This window comes from Clupea harengus, chromosome 2, assembly GCF_900700415.2.
Source record: "Clupea harengus chromosome 2, Ch_v2.0.2, whole genome shotgun sequence".
In the NCBI taxonomy this organism is placed as follows: Eukaryota; Metazoa; Chordata; class Actinopteri; order Clupeiformes; family Clupeidae; genus Clupea; species Clupea harengus.
In genome coordinates this window covers 24,928,833-24,949,731 of record NC_045153.1, presented here as the reverse complement: position 1 = coordinate 24,949,731, position 20,899 = coordinate 24,928,833, and the positions used below count along the sequence as shown (strand labels likewise).

The 20,899-nt window shown below is 40.9% G+C and overlaps 1 protein-coding gene across 3 annotated transcripts; it reads left to right on the top strand.

Moving 5' to 3' along the window:
• The first annotated feature begins 174 nt into the window (after positions 1-174).
• On the top strand, positions 175-20,893 carry LOC105902685 (activin receptor type-1C). Of its 3 annotated transcripts, XM_031558048.2 has the most exons (10): positions 1,197-1,281; positions 2,906-2,996; positions 7,025-7,255; positions 11,431-11,673; positions 12,065-12,295; positions 13,056-13,223; positions 14,480-14,636; positions 16,826-16,950; positions 17,208-17,338; positions 18,219-20,893. In XM_031558048.2, the coding sequence occupies exons 2-10, from the start codon at positions 2,978-2,980 to the stop codon at positions 18,342-18,344; spliced, it is 1,431 nt and encodes a 476-aa protein (XP_031413908.1). In that variant the 5' UTR covers positions 1,197-1,281; positions 2,906-2,977; the 3' UTR covers positions 18,345-20,893. The 3 variants fall into 3 exon arrangements, with proteins under 3 accessions (XP_012685785.1, XP_031413908.1, XP_012685788.1); XM_012830331.3 differs by lacking the exon at positions 2,906-2,996 and having other exon boundaries at positions 175-1,281; XM_012830334.3 differs by lacking the exon at positions 2,906-2,996 and having other exon boundaries at positions 1,202-1,281; positions 7,002-7,255.
• Positions 20,894-20,899: the final 6 nt, after the last annotated feature.

Genomic DNA, 20,899 nt, shown 5'->3' with positions numbered 1-20,899 from the left:
AATAGGAGTTCTGTTCCAAAACTAGCAAGCTAACTACCTAAAAGGCAAGCAAAAGCCTTGCACACACCACCAACAGCCCAGTTGACACTGATGGAAGCTTGCCAACACACTAAGTGGTGTCTTTTGGCAGTATAGCTGGCAATGTCATGCTGTGAACGCTTTTCTTCCATTTTTGCAGGGTATTCCAGCCCGGTATACAGAACTACATAGGGCATATCCTGGATGGCTAGCGGGAAAGACAGAGGTGTTATACTGGCATATTGTACATACTGAAAAAGTGTCAAATTGTTGCATAGTGTTACTTTAAGACAGCTGACTACAACACAACCTTGCAACCAATCTGTGTGACATGTATTTACTCCTTTTGCAGAAGTACCCTAAATTAAAGCTTCTTTGATCTGGAAAATACTTCGAAAAGATATTTAATTAAATTGCAGTGTGCAACAGGTGACGTTTGAAAGAAAAAATTGTTTTGTCTGCCCAGGACTCTGTACACAATTGGCAGTGGGCCAAGCAGTTGTTGATATATTGCACCCTTGACCTGGTTCTAGTACCCATTTGGATGACCCAAGTCAAACCAGAGCTGTCAGCCCTTCTGAGATAAGGGCGTGTCTACATTGATATTTTTCAACACCACAGGAAGAAGTAGCTAAACAAAACAAAACGCCAAACAAAAAAGGCGACTCTACCCATAATACTTATTTTTAAAGGTACCTTAAACACTTGAAACATGTTTAGGACTTAGACTCACTGAAAGGTAAAATTTCCCCCAGTTTTGAGAACGATGAAGCGTGACCGTCAACTGTTGAGATTCCCCATCCCCATGTTAACAACACACATTAACGTAGCAAGACACGTGTCAAACTCAGTGCTACTCAGAAGCATGCTCCATGCGGTGCAGCTTATTTGTTGTTTATGGAGTGGCAGTGCGGTTCAGAAAGACTGCCGTCACCAACGCAGTACTGAAGTTCATCTACGCATCCACACGTATTTATCGTTAGGCCTGCGCATTAATCCTCTTACATTCCTGGGAACGGAGGCGGGGCAAACCTCCTATTGCGTATGCAGTTTTCGCTCTGGTTATTTAGAGTGGAGCAATGCTGAAATGTGGTTGAAGGAATAACATCGAAGAAGACTACCATGATTTTGCCGCGAAAAGCCGTGTAAGACTGCCCGTGTCGGAGTCAAGCAGATGTAGGCTACATCCCGTCATGAGTCGCTTCAGGTACTACACAGTTGAGGCGACGTTGATATTCCTGTCCGTCGCTCAACTCACCTCAGGTATAGCATTCTTTTCACTTTCTACCGTGTACCTCACTGGTGAATTATGTTACAGGACTGAGCGAGTAGTATTTATACAAACTCAACATGACGTTGACTTTAAAATGCTCAGAAGAAAGCCAACTACCTGTTTGTTTAACTTCTTGTATTATTGCGCACGTGATTAAATCTCCTTAGAGATACAAAAATGTGGGGAAAGCGCGCACATGAACTCTTTGACCACGGACAGGCGGATGATGACTTCAATTCATTATGAATTTTAACTAACATAAGCGATTTTCTCATGGACTCTGGACATTATATAACAGACGTATAGGTAGGGTAAGTCAAAAGATCAGTGCTGGGTTTATTATTATTGTAGTAGCAGATCACAGGTGCGTTGGGAAAACCTGAGACATTTATTGCAAGCATAAAAGTTCTCTCTCGTCATAGACATTTTTTTTTAATCTGAAACTATACCTTTTCGAAATGCAAAATACTTTGGTCTATCAACTAACTTTAGAGTGTTTTTGGTTAAATTGTATACTCAGTTCACTTCAGTTCAGCATCGGTAAAACGGTCATGGAAATATTAAGTTCTCTGACTTAATGGATAGTAGCAGCAAGTTCAGTGTCAATTTAAAACGATTTTATAATTGTGTGTAATTAATAATTATGATGAATAAATATATCATATATAATAATACTATATATTATTCTGACCAACTTATACTGCTGTCACACATTTTATTTAAAAATTCACAATCATTGTCACATTTTACTATACAGATATAATCAGTAGATGCCTGAATCAAGCTAATAGCTTGCAAGCAGCAACAACTGCATAAATGTCTCTATATTATGTAGGGTTACTCAATATTTCCAAAATATTTAAACCATCCCATAATGGGCTCATGAAACAAGTTGATCTAATACCACTTCTTCCTAGAACACATTCCTGGATTATGGTGCAGTTATTGACCTCATAGTTGCTCTACACAGAATTCGTTCTGTTCTGATCTGGCATTAAATCAAAACTAATGTTGGCTAAATCAGCTTTTGAGATATTTGTGTACGACATAGAGACGAGTGGCTGAGTTAAAGGAAAATGCACCTCCATCTCCGTCCTATCCATCTGTCATGGAGGTTTATACACTCTCATTGGTACCATTGTACAACCCAGAAAAACGTGAGTGCACATACCAAATGACAATGGTGTCATTACTGATCATCACGTTGATGTTGCTAAGTTGCATGTAATCTGCCCTGGCTAATGACAGGGAACATGCGTAAATGAAGTGAGGCCATTGTGTTCTCAGACAGACTTAGGCAACAGTCACACACCTATCACACACACTCTCAGTTTGTGAGAAAATCTGTCACTGATGTTGAAGACCTTTGGTGCTTAAAAGGCTCCTCCGTTTTGGTGTCACCTTCTCTGTTACAGTGTTTGAGCTCCCCCCAGTCTTTGATTATTTAGGGAACTTTCTTGTATCAGTCCATAGCGGATATAATGTGTCCGGCATACTGATTTCTGTTGATGTGTCGGGTACATCTGCTCCAAATTGCCTCTTCAATATGGACACATTGCTCACTGCAAGATAGAGCTCTGCATTATTAAGTCCAAATGGTCTGCTCTTCCTCAGAGAATTCAGCTCCTCTCAGCCCACATATATTGGAGTTGCTCATGATGTCTGGGGTTTTGAAACAAGAGTGACATGGCTCATGGAAACCAAGGTAAAAAAAAAAAAGGGTTCAGTCAGTTAGACATGAAAATAGCCTCAATCTCCAGCTGAAATGATGGGGTGTTTATGGATCATCTGTGCCATCACTCAGAAGTAAATTATACCTTTGGGAGCAATTCCCCATTTTGCTATGTGGCTGACAGTCCTCATTTTAGGCACTTACAGATTATATGGCCCCAAAAAGGTTGACATACTGCGACACAGAGAGAACAGACTCAGACAGGCTATATCTGATTGCTCATGTGTAAAAGGATGTAAATATGTATGCAGTATATGTCAATATGATAGTAAATATTCACAGCAACATAGATGGATTTTGAGTCAACAGATAGCCCTGAATACAGCTCAGAACAACCAGTAATAGTATAAATTGTATAATACATAAATACTCAATTATAAAAGATCCACCCATTTGTCCATCAGAGTGTGCGCAGCCCAATAGACTTTTTTTAAGGTTTGATTTTTGTATATGCAGTGCATGCTTATGCACCATTGTCACTGAGCTTTTAACCTGAGCTCTGTTTCTTGACATTGCTAAGAGAGATTGAGTTTCAGATGCATGGAAGCTAACACTTTGCCCTATGACAGAAAGGTTTGATTCTCCTACTACCCGTCGGATGAGCGATGAATATCATCTAACAAGGCCCAGGGCAGTGATTCTCTAACACCAATGACCACTGACCCACACACTCTGCTGTTAAAATATGTATTAGTCAATGTTAAAAATGAGTTGATGGTCTCTCTTCATTGTGTGCAATGCACCTTATCGATATCTAGGAGGATCTCGCCCACTTTGTTCCTCTTTGCCTTCTCTCCGCAGCAACAGATGGTAATCAGGACTCTTTCATTAGTGGTACTTTGGTGGTGGAATGCCCTGCCTAGTGACAGCCATGTTTCATTCAAAGAGTATCACAAAGTGTTTGAAGACTCACCTCTTTAGAACTCATTGGTCATTCTAATGTATTTGTTACAAGCCATACAATCTTTATATTATTATAGTAATTATTATTTTTGTTAATTGTACTATGATCTGATACAATACTGTTATAAGCATGATGTATAATGCTTTAGTTGTTGTTCATATTGTTAATATTTTTCAAATTAGGCTTAGAGGTCACTTTAGACCAAAGCGGCTGCTAAAAACCATACCCATTTGTGTATCATCCTTTGTGTCTCTCTATATGAAGGCTTGAGGACTATCTGTTCTTGTAGCTTTTGTTAAACACAAAGTATGAGTGTGCATGTGTGGATTTTGTAGATAGATGAAAACGACAGGAATATTATTACAGGGAAACAACGTGCCGGTTCATTTGAGTCGAACGTGAGCTAACAAACATTATTGTAATGAAGAGCACAGCAAATTTAAAACTGATTTGGGCTTAAAACCACCTCCCTTTGCTCTCTTGAAGTTCATAATTTTACCTCTTTACCACAGGAAAATGCGAAGTGTGATTGTGCAGCAGTAGTGGAGGCTCACGGATGGTAACCTCACGGATCAGATATGGGAATGAAAGCATTGCACAGGAAATAGTGACAATTGTGTTGAACAAACTATAAAAGAACACACATATATCGATAAATAGACATCTGCATCATTACATTACATTATTCAGTGTCCTCTGATTTATATATCATATAAATGTGCATTCTTTGTGTCTGCAAAACACTTCTGATTTGTATTATTCAATCAATTTTATGTAGGTATGAGGGCAATCTGTTTTTGTATTCTTGTATATTCTGTTAAAAAAAACGTATGAGTGCACTTGCGGTTTGAAGACAGATGGGTGATGAACGCAGTATTATTACAGGGAAACTAGTAAACAGAGTTGATAGTGAGCACACATTAAAAAACCCACCTGCCTTCACTTTTTAATGTTTCTGTCATAGTATTATCGCTACAAACTTTGTCCTAACCATATTATATCCTAAGATTATCAGCCATTGCATGCTTTTGTATTTACATGAGTCATGGCTATTTCAACATTTCTGTCATCCATAACGAATAACGTAGCACCAAAGATTCAGTTTGTAGACAGCAAGCCAGCTTGCGTTAGATTGCAAGGTTTCAAGACATCACGCAGCCCTACAAAACATGTTCAGTTTGTAACTAACTTGTTGAATGTTTCTACACTAACCCCGTTGTCTTTACTGACAGCTTTCCAGGTTAGTTTAAAATAGCTTATATTAGCTTTCTAGCTGGGCAAGACTTAATAATACTGAACTAACATTAGTTTGGCTATTTCGGCTGTTTGCTGATGGCAAACCAAAAGGACAGTGATGTAAAAATGGCTTGTGCTCTAATCAATTATGCGAAATATAGAGTAGATTAAAGAGTACAGTTAACCATCTTTTCAAGCTATGTTAGCATTGCTTACTTTGTCTTGATGATAGATTGCTGGTTCAGTGTTTATATAGCTAAATCTAATCACTCAAATGAAAAAGTTTTCTCTAATCTGCACAACTTGCGACATGATAATAAGACAGATCATTTAAATCCATAGGTAATTTCTCAGTCCCATTTAGAAACAAGTTCGCGTTTTGCGAGCAATCCTACAGTGGTAACTTTAGTTAGCTTCCCAATGCTTGAGAGGCAGCTGGCAATTTCTGCTCCAAGGGGCCAATTACTGCTGATTGTTCAACTGGCTAATTTAGTTTAGCAGTTACGGAGTTAGCTTGTCAATGTTACCTTGTGATTTTCTGTGGAGGCCTACTACTACAGCCATCTTACCTGTTTGTGGCACTCCAAGCCAATTCAATTGAACAATTCATTTTAAACAACATTCATTTCAGTGGGAAAATAATCAATTAAAAATGGTAATAATAAAAATAAAAATAAAAGTGGGTTCCGGCAAAAAAGCGGTGTACAAGCCAAGAACGCGCCATTAGAGTTGACCTAGGTGGAGGTCAAGCCTCCCAAAAAATGCCAAAAATAACGACGACAACAATAATGATAATAATAAAACAATATAATTAATAATATAATGAGGGCAGCTTATCTCTGAGATCATTTGGTGCATGTTGAGGTAGAGCTGTGCCCCAAAACAGCTCAAGCAAAAATGCCATACTGGTTAATTAAGTAGAATGATCCAAATCCAAATTAACAGGAAAACTGATTTTCCAGCAGGATGGAGACAGATGTTTAATACATTTAGATAGCAAGGAGAGACTTAACTTAAGTGTTCTTTAATGTAGGAAGACTTGGATTTCTGTGAAAACTCAATACTGTATGGGATGAATTCTCTCTTCTGTGTATCAATAAACCTGTAGCATGCTGATGTATGCTCAGATGGCAGAGTGATTCTGTACAGAGAGATTCTCAGTCTCACTGACAAATACAGTCAGTACGGTCCAGGTGAATCTCATTCCCCTCAGTCAGAACATAGAAAGCATAGAAAGTGCCAGCACCATCTAAATACTTCAAACTATTTAGGCAGGTATTTTAACGTATTTGTCAGTGATAAGCCCCATTGTTGTTTAGGGCTTTCTATGAACAGGACATGTGCACAGCGAGACGAACTCGGAAGATTAGCCAGGGTGTTAGAGTAAGTGGCATTACACAGATTTCTCTTGCAATTTAAGTGCACAACCAAATTTAAGTGTTATGTAAGAGAGAAGCCAGTGTCTTAAGAGAGAAAATGGCCAGTAGCCATGGATGGCCCTGGAAAACTGTACCTAACAGGATTAAAGGCAATCTTCCACCTGCCTATGTACAGCCCTTTGTTGTGAAAGAGGCCGTGTACAATAGGAGTGGGTGGCATGGAAGATCCTTCCTTTCAGGAAACCTAGAAAAAAAAACTTCAAGTAGCTTCACGCTGTCACAAGTGTGTTTTTTTATACCGTGGCTCAAGGTCCCATCGTTTTTCGTTTTTTTTGTTCTCTCCACAAAAAGAGCTATGGCAGCACTGATATCAATCAGAGTGACTTCAAAGCCCAAGAAATTGCAGTCTCATCACTTTTGATTGTTTGTTCATCACCAAAGCACTGTTTAAACCCCCAGGTGTCCTCTTCTCTCTCCTCCAGCACTGAAGTGCGTGTGCCAGCTGTGTGCCAATAACACGTGTGAGACGGGAGTGGACGGGGCCTGCTGGAACTCCGTCATGCTCATCAACGGCAAGGAGGAAGCCGTCAAGGCCTGCCTGTCGCCCTCCGAGATGAGAGGCCAGGTGTTCTGCTACAGCTCCAGGAACGTCTCCAAGAGGAACTGCTGCTTCACCGACTTCTGCAACAACGAGACCTTACACCTGTACCCAGGTACTCTTTCCTCGAGCACATCCAGGAGTTCTCAGCCTTTGGGCACCTGGGTATTTTATTTTGCTAACTTTATTGCCATCTGTTTTGCTCTGCAGCTATGAGCAAAATCATGGTTATAACATTTACAGGAGAGAATCTCTTTCAGCACATTGCCAGGGCCACCGGATCTTTCCTAATAGCAAAACAGCTCAATGCCATCTTTTAAATGTTTTGCATGTATCATCAGGCTCAGGATAAATCTCTTGAACAACAAAGACGTGCAGTGATGCTTCAGAGTGCCGACTATTGCTAAGCAAACAAACTGAGCCACTGCAGTTCACTAATGTTTAATTAAAAGTGCTGGCATTGCTTTTCACTTTTTCGTCTGGAACCGACTCATTAACTAAACTGCCCGAGTGACCTTTTCGTCTCCTCCCGTGTCGTCGCCCAGGTTCCATTATTCAGGCACGGATTGTTGGGCCACGTGGGCGTGCTTGTCTGGAACTGGGCTTGACCATTTGGACGGGTGTCAGGGGAGCAGGATCCCACCCCCACATCCTCTCCTCCTATGTCCCCCTCCGACCCCAATCCTACCCTGACTCGTTCCCAGCGGCTCAGACTGCGGTCTTGCCAGACGAACGCAGGAATGATCCACCTCTATATCCAGTGACGTAATAGCGCTGGCAGGCAGGGTGTACCCTCCAGCCAGTTTGTGATTACGTTGTAAAGGTTTATAAATACCTCCCTGGTTGGTGCAAATCCTTTCACTCATCCGTTTGTTAGCTGGATGGACAGGCAGACAAGAGTTTTAGACAATGGCCCCTGAAATGCCTGAGATAATTAGCAGACCTGTGTTGTTTTTTTGTCATCTGATTGGTTTCCTGTAGGATAAATATATATGTGTGTATGTTTTCATTATACTTTATAATTTTTTTATGTGCTGATAAATTTTTACTCTCTGAGAATTCTCTGCACAGAATGGAATAGCAGTAGTATCTTCTCACCAGATGCCTTATAGTTTTATCTGTACAGTAATGGATGTTATGGAAATTATATTGGCATTACACTTTGTTTCTTACCCTGTCCACCCCGTGGTAATGTATGGTATTCTAGTAGCAAATAGGGAGAATGTTATGCAGTCGTTTATAAACACTGAAGTGAAGTGCAGACTCACAAAATACCACGTGACATGCTGTTGGCAACTTGTCACACAGGAGAAAATACTGTACTACCTTAAACCATTTAGAAATGAATTCAATTGATTAACAGGAATATTTTTGTCAGGTTGTATTGTTGTCACGACTAGTATTAGTAATAAGTGATTTAGGAAATGCTAACAAAAAAAACTCACTTGACAGAGGGTGACAGTGTTCATATGAGTTTCTGTGTATGTGTACGTGTGTGGATTATTGATCCAAAGGGCAGTGTATTTGTGCGAGTGTACCACCTCTGTGTTCCCCGGCTGTGACGCCTGACACCTCGATGCAGTGGAGCTTGTAATGGCTGTTCCCCTGGTTACCAAATTGATTGTACGCACTGAGACTGAGTGATTCGGCGATTCACAAGTGCTTGTTAAATGGCCAAAGCTACATGGGAAAGCAATGGGAGGAAAAAAGTCTTTTATGCTTGCTGTTTTTTCCAGCAAGCACTTATGTGCCGATCACATCAATGACAAGCGGCCAAGCAATCCGGTGTGCCGGCAAAACGAGGAAAAGTGCTGTGAGGGAGTTGAAGTCGGCGGGTTATCGGAGCAGATATCACATCCCGAGGGTCACTCTGGTGAACTGGCCTAACCAAAATCAATGGTTTCCTCTGGCTTATTCTCGTTAGCATTGAGTTAGCCTGCGCCCTGCCTCAACCGCAACCACAAACCTGCTGTCACCCACTGTGGTTTTTAAGGTCATACCTTCATTAAGATGGTTTGGATTCCTCCCAAGGGGCTGTTGAAGTGTATTAAACATGCCTGAACACAGAGCACACTCATCGCACTCTAGTTCTCCAAAGCTTTCCAGGCTTTATATAAACTGGTCATACGTGTACAGTATGGCCTTGGCCCGACACAGTTATGCTGATGAACACTTGGTTTAATGCTTTCAGGCACATCATATCTCTCCGGCTTTATGGTCTTGAGCTGATATTGTGCTGTGAATGTATATCAGGGATATAAAGAAGCTATAGTGTAGCTCTGTTTGCAGCCATATACAGCCTTTTTTGAGGGCAAAGATCCCCTCTTATCAGAAGGGTTATATCTTGTGCTCATGTGAAGCGTGGCTGTTTGCGATGTTAACATGCTCACACCTGAGGATACAAGCCGCTCGTCACGAGCTTGGCACGTGTTATGGTTTTGCATACATTTGTGTAATCTTCCCGAGGCAACAAATAGCCTATCCAGAGATACCCTGAGATTACGGCATTTGGCTAATCGGTTTGAATATGGCAAAATAATGGATAGTACAGCGGGCTGAGACAAGTCGCTCCCATGTAGCAACATTTACACTGTAGCACATTCGTACCTACTACAGCAGGCTAAATACTCAAAGGACTGGGAGCATTCAAATGTCAGACAGGATCTCCATCTCCTATATCTCTGTTTATGTTCTGAAATACAGTGACATTCACATCTTACAAATGCTTTACAAAACGATTCTCAGTTGAAATGGCAGCCACTGCCAAACTCTGTGTCTGTTTCCCACCCCTGGCCTTAAGTGTCAGATGTGTTTTTCTCGTTTGAAACTTGCCTCTTGTATGACAAACAGTTTCACTCCCATTCCACATTAATCACACAACTCCCCATTCAATGGACTGACTGATTCCGCCACTTTTGGTCCAGTTGGACTGTTTTTTTTCTGGTGAAAAGTGTGAAAAACACATTTTGAAATACCCCACCCTGGTTGTTGTCACACATGCAACTCCCTATCTGGTCCCAACTTCTCAACGGTTGTTGCAACAGCCCCACTGGTCCCAGTGGTAGAAAACATCCTTGGATGCGTGTTTTATGAGAGGAGTGTTCTTTTCAAGAAAATGGGGAGAAAAGAAATCAGCAAATATTGCTTCACTCAGGATTACACCACAAGTCTTTCCAAAGAAAGAGTAGATAAAGTAAATATACCACTGTAACATCAATGCTCCTCTTTTAGTTGTTCTGGAATATCTTCCTCTCATCATTCTGGAGCAGTATGTGGGAGATTGAGGCATGAAAGAGATTTTGAGAGAATTTGCTGCTGTCTCTGGGTTGTTTTCAGTTAAGTCACCTTGCTTCTCGCCCACTCAGCTCATCAAGGACAGCTGTCTAAAAGTCAGTGCCCCTGACTATTCCCCTGAATGATACTCAATCACTTGGCTTGCAAAAAGGGCAGATTGCCTCCACTGATCTTTCATCTTCTTAAGCACTTATAATGAGTAATTGATGTTTTTCTGTGAGCACCCTGATACTAAATTAGATAGCAGCGAGGAGTTTGATATTAACTCCAGGCATACATAGTTGCTAGGCAGGTTTGATTTGTCGTTTGGACAAGACAGTCGGGGACATATTATCCTTAAGCTTTTGCAAAAGGGATGTTGTTTCCATATTGACTTGTATCCCGGCTACAGCTGAATACCTTTCTCACTTGCAGTCATCACAGACTAAGCAGTGAAAAACCACTTAGCTTAGACACCACATTCCTTTGCTGGATTGATATTAATTCCATCAGAAAAACTTGCAGTTCCAATCCTCTGTCCTTAAAATCTTTCAAATCTTTGGTGCATGCAAAGAGCAAGAGAAAGACAGAGAGAGAGAAAAAGTACATACAGAACATACAGCAGACGATTGCCGATCGCTGTAGGTTGTCTGTATATCGCTTTGAATAAAAGCGTCTGCTTAATACCTCCCGTTTGTGTTACCTATCCACATGTTGTTGATGGTCATATTTTGACAGTAGAGGGCGTAGTCATTTTGATCATGACTATTAGACAAGTAACTTATGTTGTCCTATATGCTTATTAGTGTTGTGTTTGACAAACCTTTTAAAACCTCATCAGCGCATAAACAGAGGACATGTGAATCTACTCAAAGTTAGATTTCAAATTTAAACATCTCTGACGGAGGACTCTATTCTGTCATGAGAAAATTCTACCATCTTCTACCAATTCTACCATCTTAATCTACCTATCACTCTCTTTCTTCCTTCCGTGTGTCTCTCTGTGTTTGCATACAGAGAGGCCTCCTGAGGGGTCTGGCTGGGGCAGGCTGGAGTTGGCAGCAGTGATCCTGGTGCCCTCGTGCCTGCTCTGCGTGGGCATCCTGATGGGCGTGTGCGTCATGCAAGGCCAGCGCTGTGCCCACTACAGAGGCCGCCAGCAGGACGTGGAGGACCCGCTGGACGAGCAGAGCATCATGTCCCCAGAGAAGTGCCTGAAGGAACTCATCTTCGACATGAGCACCTCCGGATCTGGGTCAGGTGAGGGGCTCTCCTGAGACAGGGTGGGGCGGACACCTTAAAGGCCTCTGGCCTGAGACAGGGTGGGGCGGACACCTTTAAGGCCTCTGGCCTGCAGAGGCTTTGTCATGTGAGCGAGTGGATTAGAAGCTTTTTTTGATGATGGCAACAACACCATTTGATCTGCTAACTGGGCATAATCATTATCTAAGACAGCTATGACGGCCTAAGCTTCTTTCCCCTGATAACTGACCCAGCTAGAGACTATATTGATATAAGCGGGGAAACTACAGTGTTTTACCAAACTATGCTTAACTGACCGAAAGTATTTCTTGGAAGCAGTGTGTTATCTGGTCATTAATCATTTTGGTATACAGTGGTTTAATGTGTTGTTATTATGCCCGGTGGTCAGGTTTGCCGCTGCTGGTTCAGCGGACCATAGCTCGCACCATCGTCCTTCAGGAGAGCATTGGCAAAGGGCGCTTTGGCGAGGTGTGGCGGGGGAAGTGGCGTGGCGAGGATGTGGCCGTCAAAATCTTCTCCTCCAGAGATGAACGCTCCTGGTTCCGTGAGGCCGAGATCTACCAGACCATCATGCTCCGACACGAGAACATCCTGGGCTTCATCGCCGCTGACAACAAAGGTACTGAGTTATTCATGGGGAGTTCAATTACTTTTCTTGCAAAGACTATGTCAAATGTTGATTGCAAGAACAAACTGATTCAAAAACATGTTAAGCTATGGTTATTGGAAAGCTTATTTAATTTAAAAATGAAATTATATTTACAAATGTTTGCTTTTTCTTCATAAAATCCAAACCGTCTCAGGCACTGCTTCATACATTTACTCTTGTGTCTGTGTTGTCACTTCCCTGTGGTCTGGCTGTTGATAAAGAGTCACGCAGGGCATGGTGTCACCTATGCAATGCTTCTGAACAGCGCATCCTGTAGATCACATAAATAGACTCTTTGGTCCATCACACATATAATCTTAGTAACCAATGTATGAATCCTAGCTTGTTTGAAGTCTTAATTTTTCCATGCTAATGAGTGGAGGCATTTCCATAATCGGCATGTACGTGGCATGTTCTAGCTACAGGATTACAGGTGTTGAATCCCTGCTGTGCTTAGTCAGTATGTCAAGTACTATACAGAGCCCCTGAGGTCAACTACTTCCTCTTCAACTTATCTTGGGCACAGCAGCCACATTCAATCTCAGACAACAATTCGATTCAATTCAATTGTATTTCTTTACAGAGTGCCAAAACCACATGGTTCCAGGACATGCAACCTGGCTCCTAGCAGATTTGCATGCAGCGAGGATGCTTTGTGTCGTGCACCTGGCATGGTGGCAGAAAGATCACTATATTCTCTCTCTCTCTCTCTCTCTCTCTCTCTCCTCAGATAACGGCTCGTGGACGCAGCTGTGGCTGGTGTCCGAGTACCACGAGTATGGCTCTCTGTTCGACTACCTGAATAGGTACACGGTGTCGGTGGAGGGGATGATCGTGATGGCTCTGTCCATCGCCAGTGGCCTGGCCCACCTCCACATGGAGATCATTGGCACTCAGGGTGAGAGGCCTGCTCTACACTGCTAGCCCAAACACTCATGTACTGCAAACATTCAGCTTTCAGCTTTTGGGGGATATATTACTTAAAATAAGTAAAAAGAACAGGACAATTTGACCAAGATTTAAAAAAAAGAACCCACATATATCTTAAAACTAGTGTGGCAAGACTAAAAACGAGTACATTTGTCTTGATTCTGACTTTGACAAAGCAGTTTTGTACTTGTCAGTGGTGATAAAACTTGTTTGAAGCGTTAACTTGCTCAGAACCAGTAATACAATCTCAGTAACAAGTTATAATACCTCATTAAGATAATTAAGGACTGAAATGCTGGAAATTCTCTCACGTATCTTTTCAGACAAAAAACAAGCTTATATATCCTTTGATTTACGATATTTCATCTTACTTAGCTTTCAATTTTTGCCGTGTGAGAACGCGTGTAGCCTGGAGGAGAAAGGAGGAGATATTTAGACTGTTGTTTTCACTGTATTTAATTATATCCTGGACCACCGTTGCCTTTTTATATTTACTTGTATACATTTGGCCATTATCGTCATTATCCACTTGGAGTTATATATATATATATATATATATATATATATATATATATATGTGTGTGTATATATATTTTGTCAGTATGCATGCTTAATTCGGTGACCAAGGTGTTTTGTACCATGCTTTACCAGTTGAACTGCAGGCATTGCAGTGATCACAAACTCGTGCAAAACATTTGGAGCAAACTGCAGCTGGAGCTCCCTCATTTTAAAGAGCTTAGTGACTTTTGGTGTGTAGAAATTGCATAACGGGTATATCAACAGCATTCAAAGAATAAGGGGAACATTCAAACAGTCTGCAGTATAAAGTCGACTTTGCCACTTTTCCAGTTTGTCCACGTGCCTGTAAGATTCATTTAATGCTGTTTGTTACTTTCAATGACTTTCTCTGCTCTGCCATTGTCTCATATAAAACACACCATTGTTTCATATATTTAAAAGCAGGTTCAACTTCCTATTATCCTTAACTATAGGAAAGAAAGTTGTACCATGCTTCAAAGCACATGTTTTTTTTTCTCTCTCTCTCTCTCTCTCTCTGTTCCTCCCTCCCTCTCTCTCTCTCTCTCTCTCCTTCCATCCCTCCCCCCTCTCTCCATTGAGCACCTCCACACCTCACAGGATGACTATAATTAGTTGAGTCAAAAAAGAAGGCAGGCACAGATGCAAGGAGAGATTGACTGTCTATTACTTTTTTATGTGCTGCAGGAAAACCTGCCATTGCTCACAGAGATATCAAGTCCAAAAATATCCTGGTGAAGAAGAATGGCACTGCCGTCATCGCCGACCTGGGCTTGGCCGTGAAACACGACTCCAGCACCAACACTATCGACATCCCGACCAATCACAGGGTGGGCACCAGGAGGTGAGAACTCTTCTTCTTCTTGTCTTACCCGCTTGATTGGCATATGTATAGCCAGGGTCAGTGTCCACATGTGTGCCCATTAATATTGATTTGGCACCCCTGAAAATGACAGCTTGAACAGGTGGAAGGTTATGGAGATAGGTAGATGGGAGGAGGTGGTATAGAAATACGATCGCTTGTTTGACATTAATCGCTGTTTGACGGTGTGCCTTCTAATAAGCTGAGCCCCCCCTCGCTTCGAGCAGCTATTTGCAGCGCGCCATATGCTGCCCTGTGTTAATATGACAATGAGAATGTATGCACACACACTCATCCCTATTGTCTTACTGTCTCCACGGTGACCTGTCTTTGGGTGCAGGTTACCACCAAGAGGGAGAAGAGACAGATGTGTCATTGTTTACCCTCTGTGCCAATCAAAACTATCAAATAAATAATTTTCTTCAATTAAATGAGGACAAAACAGAGATTATTGTGTTTGGCAACAAAGAAGCGAGAATTAGCATTAGCAAACACCTCGACTCTCGGGCTTTATAGTCCGAAATCTTGGCATTCTAATAGAGTGAGATCTCACATTAACCAACCAAATCAAAGCAATCACCAAAACAGCCTTCTATCATCTTCAAAATATAGCCAGAATTAAGGGTTTCATGTCCCAAAAAGACTCAGAGAAGCTCATCAAAAGCATAAATGAGCTTCTCTGGGTGTTTTGGGTGGTCCACAGTAATGGTCTCTAAACTGGTATTTACAAGAAGACTATTAAACAGCTGTTGCTCATTCAAAATGATGCTGCTAGAGTTTTATCCAGGACCAAGAAAACAGAACAAATTACTCCAGGTTACATTGGCTTCAAATTAGTTACAGAGTAGATTTTAAAGTGCTGCTACTAGTCAAATCACTGAATGTTTTTGGCCCAAAATACATCTCTGTTATGTTTTAAAAATATAAACAGAGTAGGGCTCTTAGATTCATGGACTCAGGTCAGTTAGTAGAGCCCAGAGACCAAAACAAACATGGTGAAGCAGCATTTAGCTGTTATTTATTTATTTCTGTCATTTAACTGCCAGACGATCTTAGATGTGCCCCAAATGTAGCAATTTTTAAATCCAGTTTAAAAACATTTCTCTTTTCATGTTCCTATGATTGAGCTCTAAAACTTCCACTCTATTATTACTGCACTTTACTCTTAATTGAATTATATTACTTATCTTTTAATTATGCACCGTGTCCTTTATTAATTATATCTTTGTTCTTTAAATTACTTCTTTATGTACTCTTTATGTACTTTATTTATATTATAATAACATATATATATTATAATAACAACACATACGTCAATGGACTTTATTTCATGACGAACTCCTGATTAACCCATCTCATAGTTTAAAACTAGTGAGCTAACTAACTTGGGTGACGACCGACTACACCAACAACTAAAGCACTGATCAAATCTTGCCAGCTTGTGTACTTATGTCACCAAAAATTCTGCACCTTATAACTTTGCTTTGCCTAAGTTAAATGTAATATTTTTTTTTTATAGTACTGTGTATATATTAGTGCTGTCAGTTTAACGCGTTATTAACGGCGTTAACGCAAACCCATTTTAACGCCGTAAATTTTTTAGTTGTGTTGTGCAAAAGAAGCAAGCTTCACTGTTGTCTGCAAATGTCAACAGGCAGCTGGCTGAAAGCAAAGAAGTAGTAGGCTTACCTTTTATTGGTAACCTAACTGTTATGGTTTATTGTTTCTGAAATAAGAGGCCTGACTGCATGTTCCCAGCAAACTTGAAAAAAAAAAAAATGAAGCCATGGTTTAACTGCACTATAGGCTGAGTCCTTGTTTACCTGAAATGTGCACTTTATAATTTAATTTTGTACTGCCCTGTTTGGCAATGTCGGTTTTCAATAAAATAAAACATTTGCATAAAGCAAGCCAATCCACTTTTCCATGTTGATAAGGGCATTAAAATAAAAATAAAATGATGGAAAAAATAAATAAACGAAGGGACATTTAGAATAAAATGTAGAATTTAGATAAAAATTTGCGATTAATCGCGATTCATTTTGAGTTAACTATGACATAGACTTGCCTTTGTTTGCCCATGCCAACCCCCACCCAACCCCCACCTCTCCTCCACTCTCCTCTTCCCTCCAGCACATCTAATTAGGAGTTAATGAGTTCATCCCTTCCAGGTACATGGCGCCTGAAATACTGGACGACACGATCAATATGAACAGCTTCGAGTCGTTCAAGCGGGCGGATATCTACTCGCTGGGTCTGGTGTTCTGGGAAGTGGCGCGCAGGTGCTCGTTTAGAGGTAGGAGCAGAGGCGACACAACATCACCACAGTGGGGACAATGACACACTACTGACTCCCGCTCTAGTGCACTTAAAAATAAGTGTTGTTATAAATATAGGGAATAGTAATGACATACTACAGTGGATATGAAGAATGTTTGCGATGTTAGTCAGCAATGCCGTGCACACCGCAATCTGGAGCACACATTAAACTTGACTGAAAATGTTTTGTTGACAATGGTGTTGTTAAGGGCCTTTCATTTTGTGTCACCTCAGGAATCCATGAAGATTTTCAGCTGCCTTACTATGATCAGGTGCCTTCGGATCCCTCCATCGAGGACATGAGGAAGGTGGTGTGTGACCAGAGGCTCAGGCCCAACATTCCCAACCAGTGGCAAAGCTGTGAGGTGAGGAGATGAGAGACAATCAGAATCAGAATCAGAATCAGATTATATTTTATTGGCAAAGTATATTTTCACATACAGGAAATTCACTTTGTGTGATTGGTGCATAGGACATAAAACAACAATATATATAAGTAGAAACAAAGTATTAACTGAAAATGTGCAAAAGAGCGAATATTAACAAAATAGCAAAACTTAAAATAAAAGATAAATGTTTTATGATTTATGTTTTTAGATGTTAGGAAAGAGAAGAGACGAAAACAGGGAGAGGGAGAATTATAAGGAGAAGTGGAAGAGAAACAGATGCGGGAGGATGAGAGTTTAGATGAGGCCGACACGAAAAAAGGAAATAAATAAATAAAAGAAAGATAGATAGAAAGAATCGAAAGATCGACAGAAAGAAAGGTGGAAAGAAAGAAAAAGAGAAAATTGGAACGGAAGAATAGTAATTGATGTAACAAAGAAAAAAGAAGTGAAGGAGTACATACGGTTCATGGAGAAAATATGATGGGCGAAATAAAGACAGAGAGGAGAGTGGCAGAGATATTAGTCTCAAGGAGAAGAAAGGGTGAAGTGCCTGCAGATGCACCCAGGTGGAAGTTGGCTGGTGTTGTATGCACCAAGCGGGGAATCTCGAGTAGCTAAAAGCTTTAAAGGTGCACTTGGATTTGCCAAATGCTTTTCAGTGCAGGGAAGGGGATATTTCATGATATTTTCGAGTGTTTGTGTGTGTTTGTGCCAAATATGTGTGTGTTTCAGTGTTTGTGTGTGTGTGTGTGTGTGTGTGTGTGTGTTAGCAATGGAGAGAGAGAGAGAGAGAAAATAAATAGAAAGCCTCTTGCAAATCAACGTGAATTTTGATGAATCTCCTTGAACTTGGCAGGCGTTGCGGGTGATTGGTAAAATCATTCGAGAGTGCTGGTATGCCAACGCCGCGGCGCGACTCACCGCACTGCGGGTCAAAAAGACCATCTCTCAGGTGACGGTGACCAAGGATGTCAAAGACTAAGCAGCCCCTGGGTAGAACAACGAAGTTGGTCCGATCCAGCCTGAATCCTCAAAGTCACTGCAAGGTGATCCCCCCCCCCCCCCCACCTCCCTCACTCCCACACAGACTTCAAAATATGCCAAAGAACCCCAGTGTCTAGCAGCAAGGATCCTCATCCTACTGCAATATATCCACAACTGAATGTGAATCGACAAAAATGTTTATTTTAAAAACTGTGACTCACCGGAAGTGAAAAGGATTCGGATGTGTACATACTTTGCTACCTCAAATGTTTTATTTTTGTTTTCTATATAAAGTGCCAAATGCTATGAGTTGCACACGTATTCTGCTTCATGTGCCATAAATGTTATGCTTGTTGTTCATGCATACTGAATGTAAATGTTACTGAGTAACACTCTTGGCTCGGTTGTGGAGGAGGACTCAATGTAGTCTGCCCAATGAGATGGGCAGCCACTTGGTTACTACTGACCAAAGTCGCCACTGGAAAAAATTATGTATTTTTCTTTTCTCTTGCTGTAAAGAGTGACAAATGCACACTCCTAGATTTACCCAAGGGACCAATTATCTCTATAGCTGTGTTTGTCATCATAGTGGCTATCATCGAAATCCCTTCTGGTATGTCTCTGATGCTCTTTTTTATGCCCTCAACAAGCCAAATAGAAAGAAGAATGTATGCAAATCTCAAAAGTAAAAATAACAAGAGCTGCCCATTAACACTCTTTCAGTGTTGCTGAAGACTTTATTCCCAGTCGTAAAGACACAGCAGGCGTCAGACGTCACTGAACTTTGGTCTCTCTGACAAACGTTTTATCAGCCTACTATGTTGACAGGGAGACCAGGGAAACATATCAGATAAAGAGATACCCATAGAGTACAGTTGAGTGCACAATATCAGCTGTATGTTGAAGAGCGAGAGAGAGAGAGAAATATGCCCAATGCCTTCAGTACAAAGGCTGTGTCCAGTGGAGCCTTACCTCTTCAACCTTGGTAAAAAGATAAATATATATGAATATGTCTTTATTGTTCTTTATACCTAAAGTCTGTAGCCCTCAAAGGTTTTAATGGTTGCACTTTTGTGGTGCTGTATGACACTACACAATGTTAATACATTTAAATTCAGTAAATTATTTGCTTTACTGGATATTTTTATTTACAAATATAATATGACCAAACCAGAGTGGTTTACAAGGTCTTTACAAGCAAATCACTATAACTGAAGGACTTATGACTGCACTTTGTTGACAGATATAATCTTGTTGTTGGCTGTTCATACTATCTGCTAGGAAGTATATGTCCCGTGTTAAAGCAGTGTTTTGTGTAAACAGTGGTGGCTTAATTGTGACTGTCATGAACAATAACGCCATTGTCACACCACGCTTCATGGTCCAGCTGTAACACACTTATGAAAGAGGAACAAGAACCAAATCTGGTTTGTATCTGCCTGTCTGGGTGCGAGCAGGTGAGCACTGAATTGGGGAGCAGGCCATCGAGTTCATGTCTGCGGCTACTGGGTTCCTTTCTGTGCTGCTGCTTGCATGAGTGAAACTTGCTATCTCTGTTACCACAGGAGTCTGTTTTTAAAGAGACAAAAAAGCACTCCTTAGGCTTTCATGTGTACTCAATGTTCTTTTTATATTTTGTGTGTGTGTATATATATATATATATTATTGACCCTAAATGCTTTTTAACAGCATCTAATGTTGCTTATGTGGCTTAAAAAAAATTAAAAGAAAATGGCTGAAAAGAAAAAGTTAAAAACTATAATTGTTACACTGTCTGACAATGACACTAACTTGTTCTGCATGGATACACTATTGGCTCCTAGAGTTAAGTTAAGTGGCCCATCATCTGATGCTTGCCTTTGGCTGGCTTCATCCAGCGCGTACGTGCATGCCAATGCCAGAGTGAGCATGTGTTCCGGTCTGCCCCTGCCTCCACACAGTACTGGAGTCAAATGTGAAACACAAGGCAGAGCATGACTTTCTGGGGACAATAAATCAGTGGAGGGGGCAAATATGGTGTACATGGCAGAACATGGTGTACTCAGTCCACAGTGGCCATGAGTGGCCTTACATGTGGCCATACCTGCATGCTTCTGACAGCACACTGAACAACCCATGTGAAATATTATCAGCAACGTTCACACATTAGTAACACAACAAATCACGGTAGAGGCAAATACATATGATTGCCCTCAGTTTTGCTCATAGTGTTTGTTGTATGTTACAATGTTTCTCCTTGAAGACCCATTCCAAACAGGAGATTGGTTCATTTCTGACAGGGTATACAGTGTTGTTGTTCCTTGCTGAAGCACACCACAAAGAATGCTTTGGGGAATTTTGCTTTTTTGTTTTTGTTTTGTGTTTTTAATTTAATTTGATTTTGTTTTGCTGAAGGCATGTAAACTGGGTACTCCATACTCCACTCTATGCTTTGAGTTCTGAACTTGGTGTCTTATTTTGAATTAGCAGTATACTTTATCTCTAACGTCATGTTCTATTTATTGTATTCAGATGTGTGTAAACTGTGAATAAAGTATTTTTGGTTAACATGTG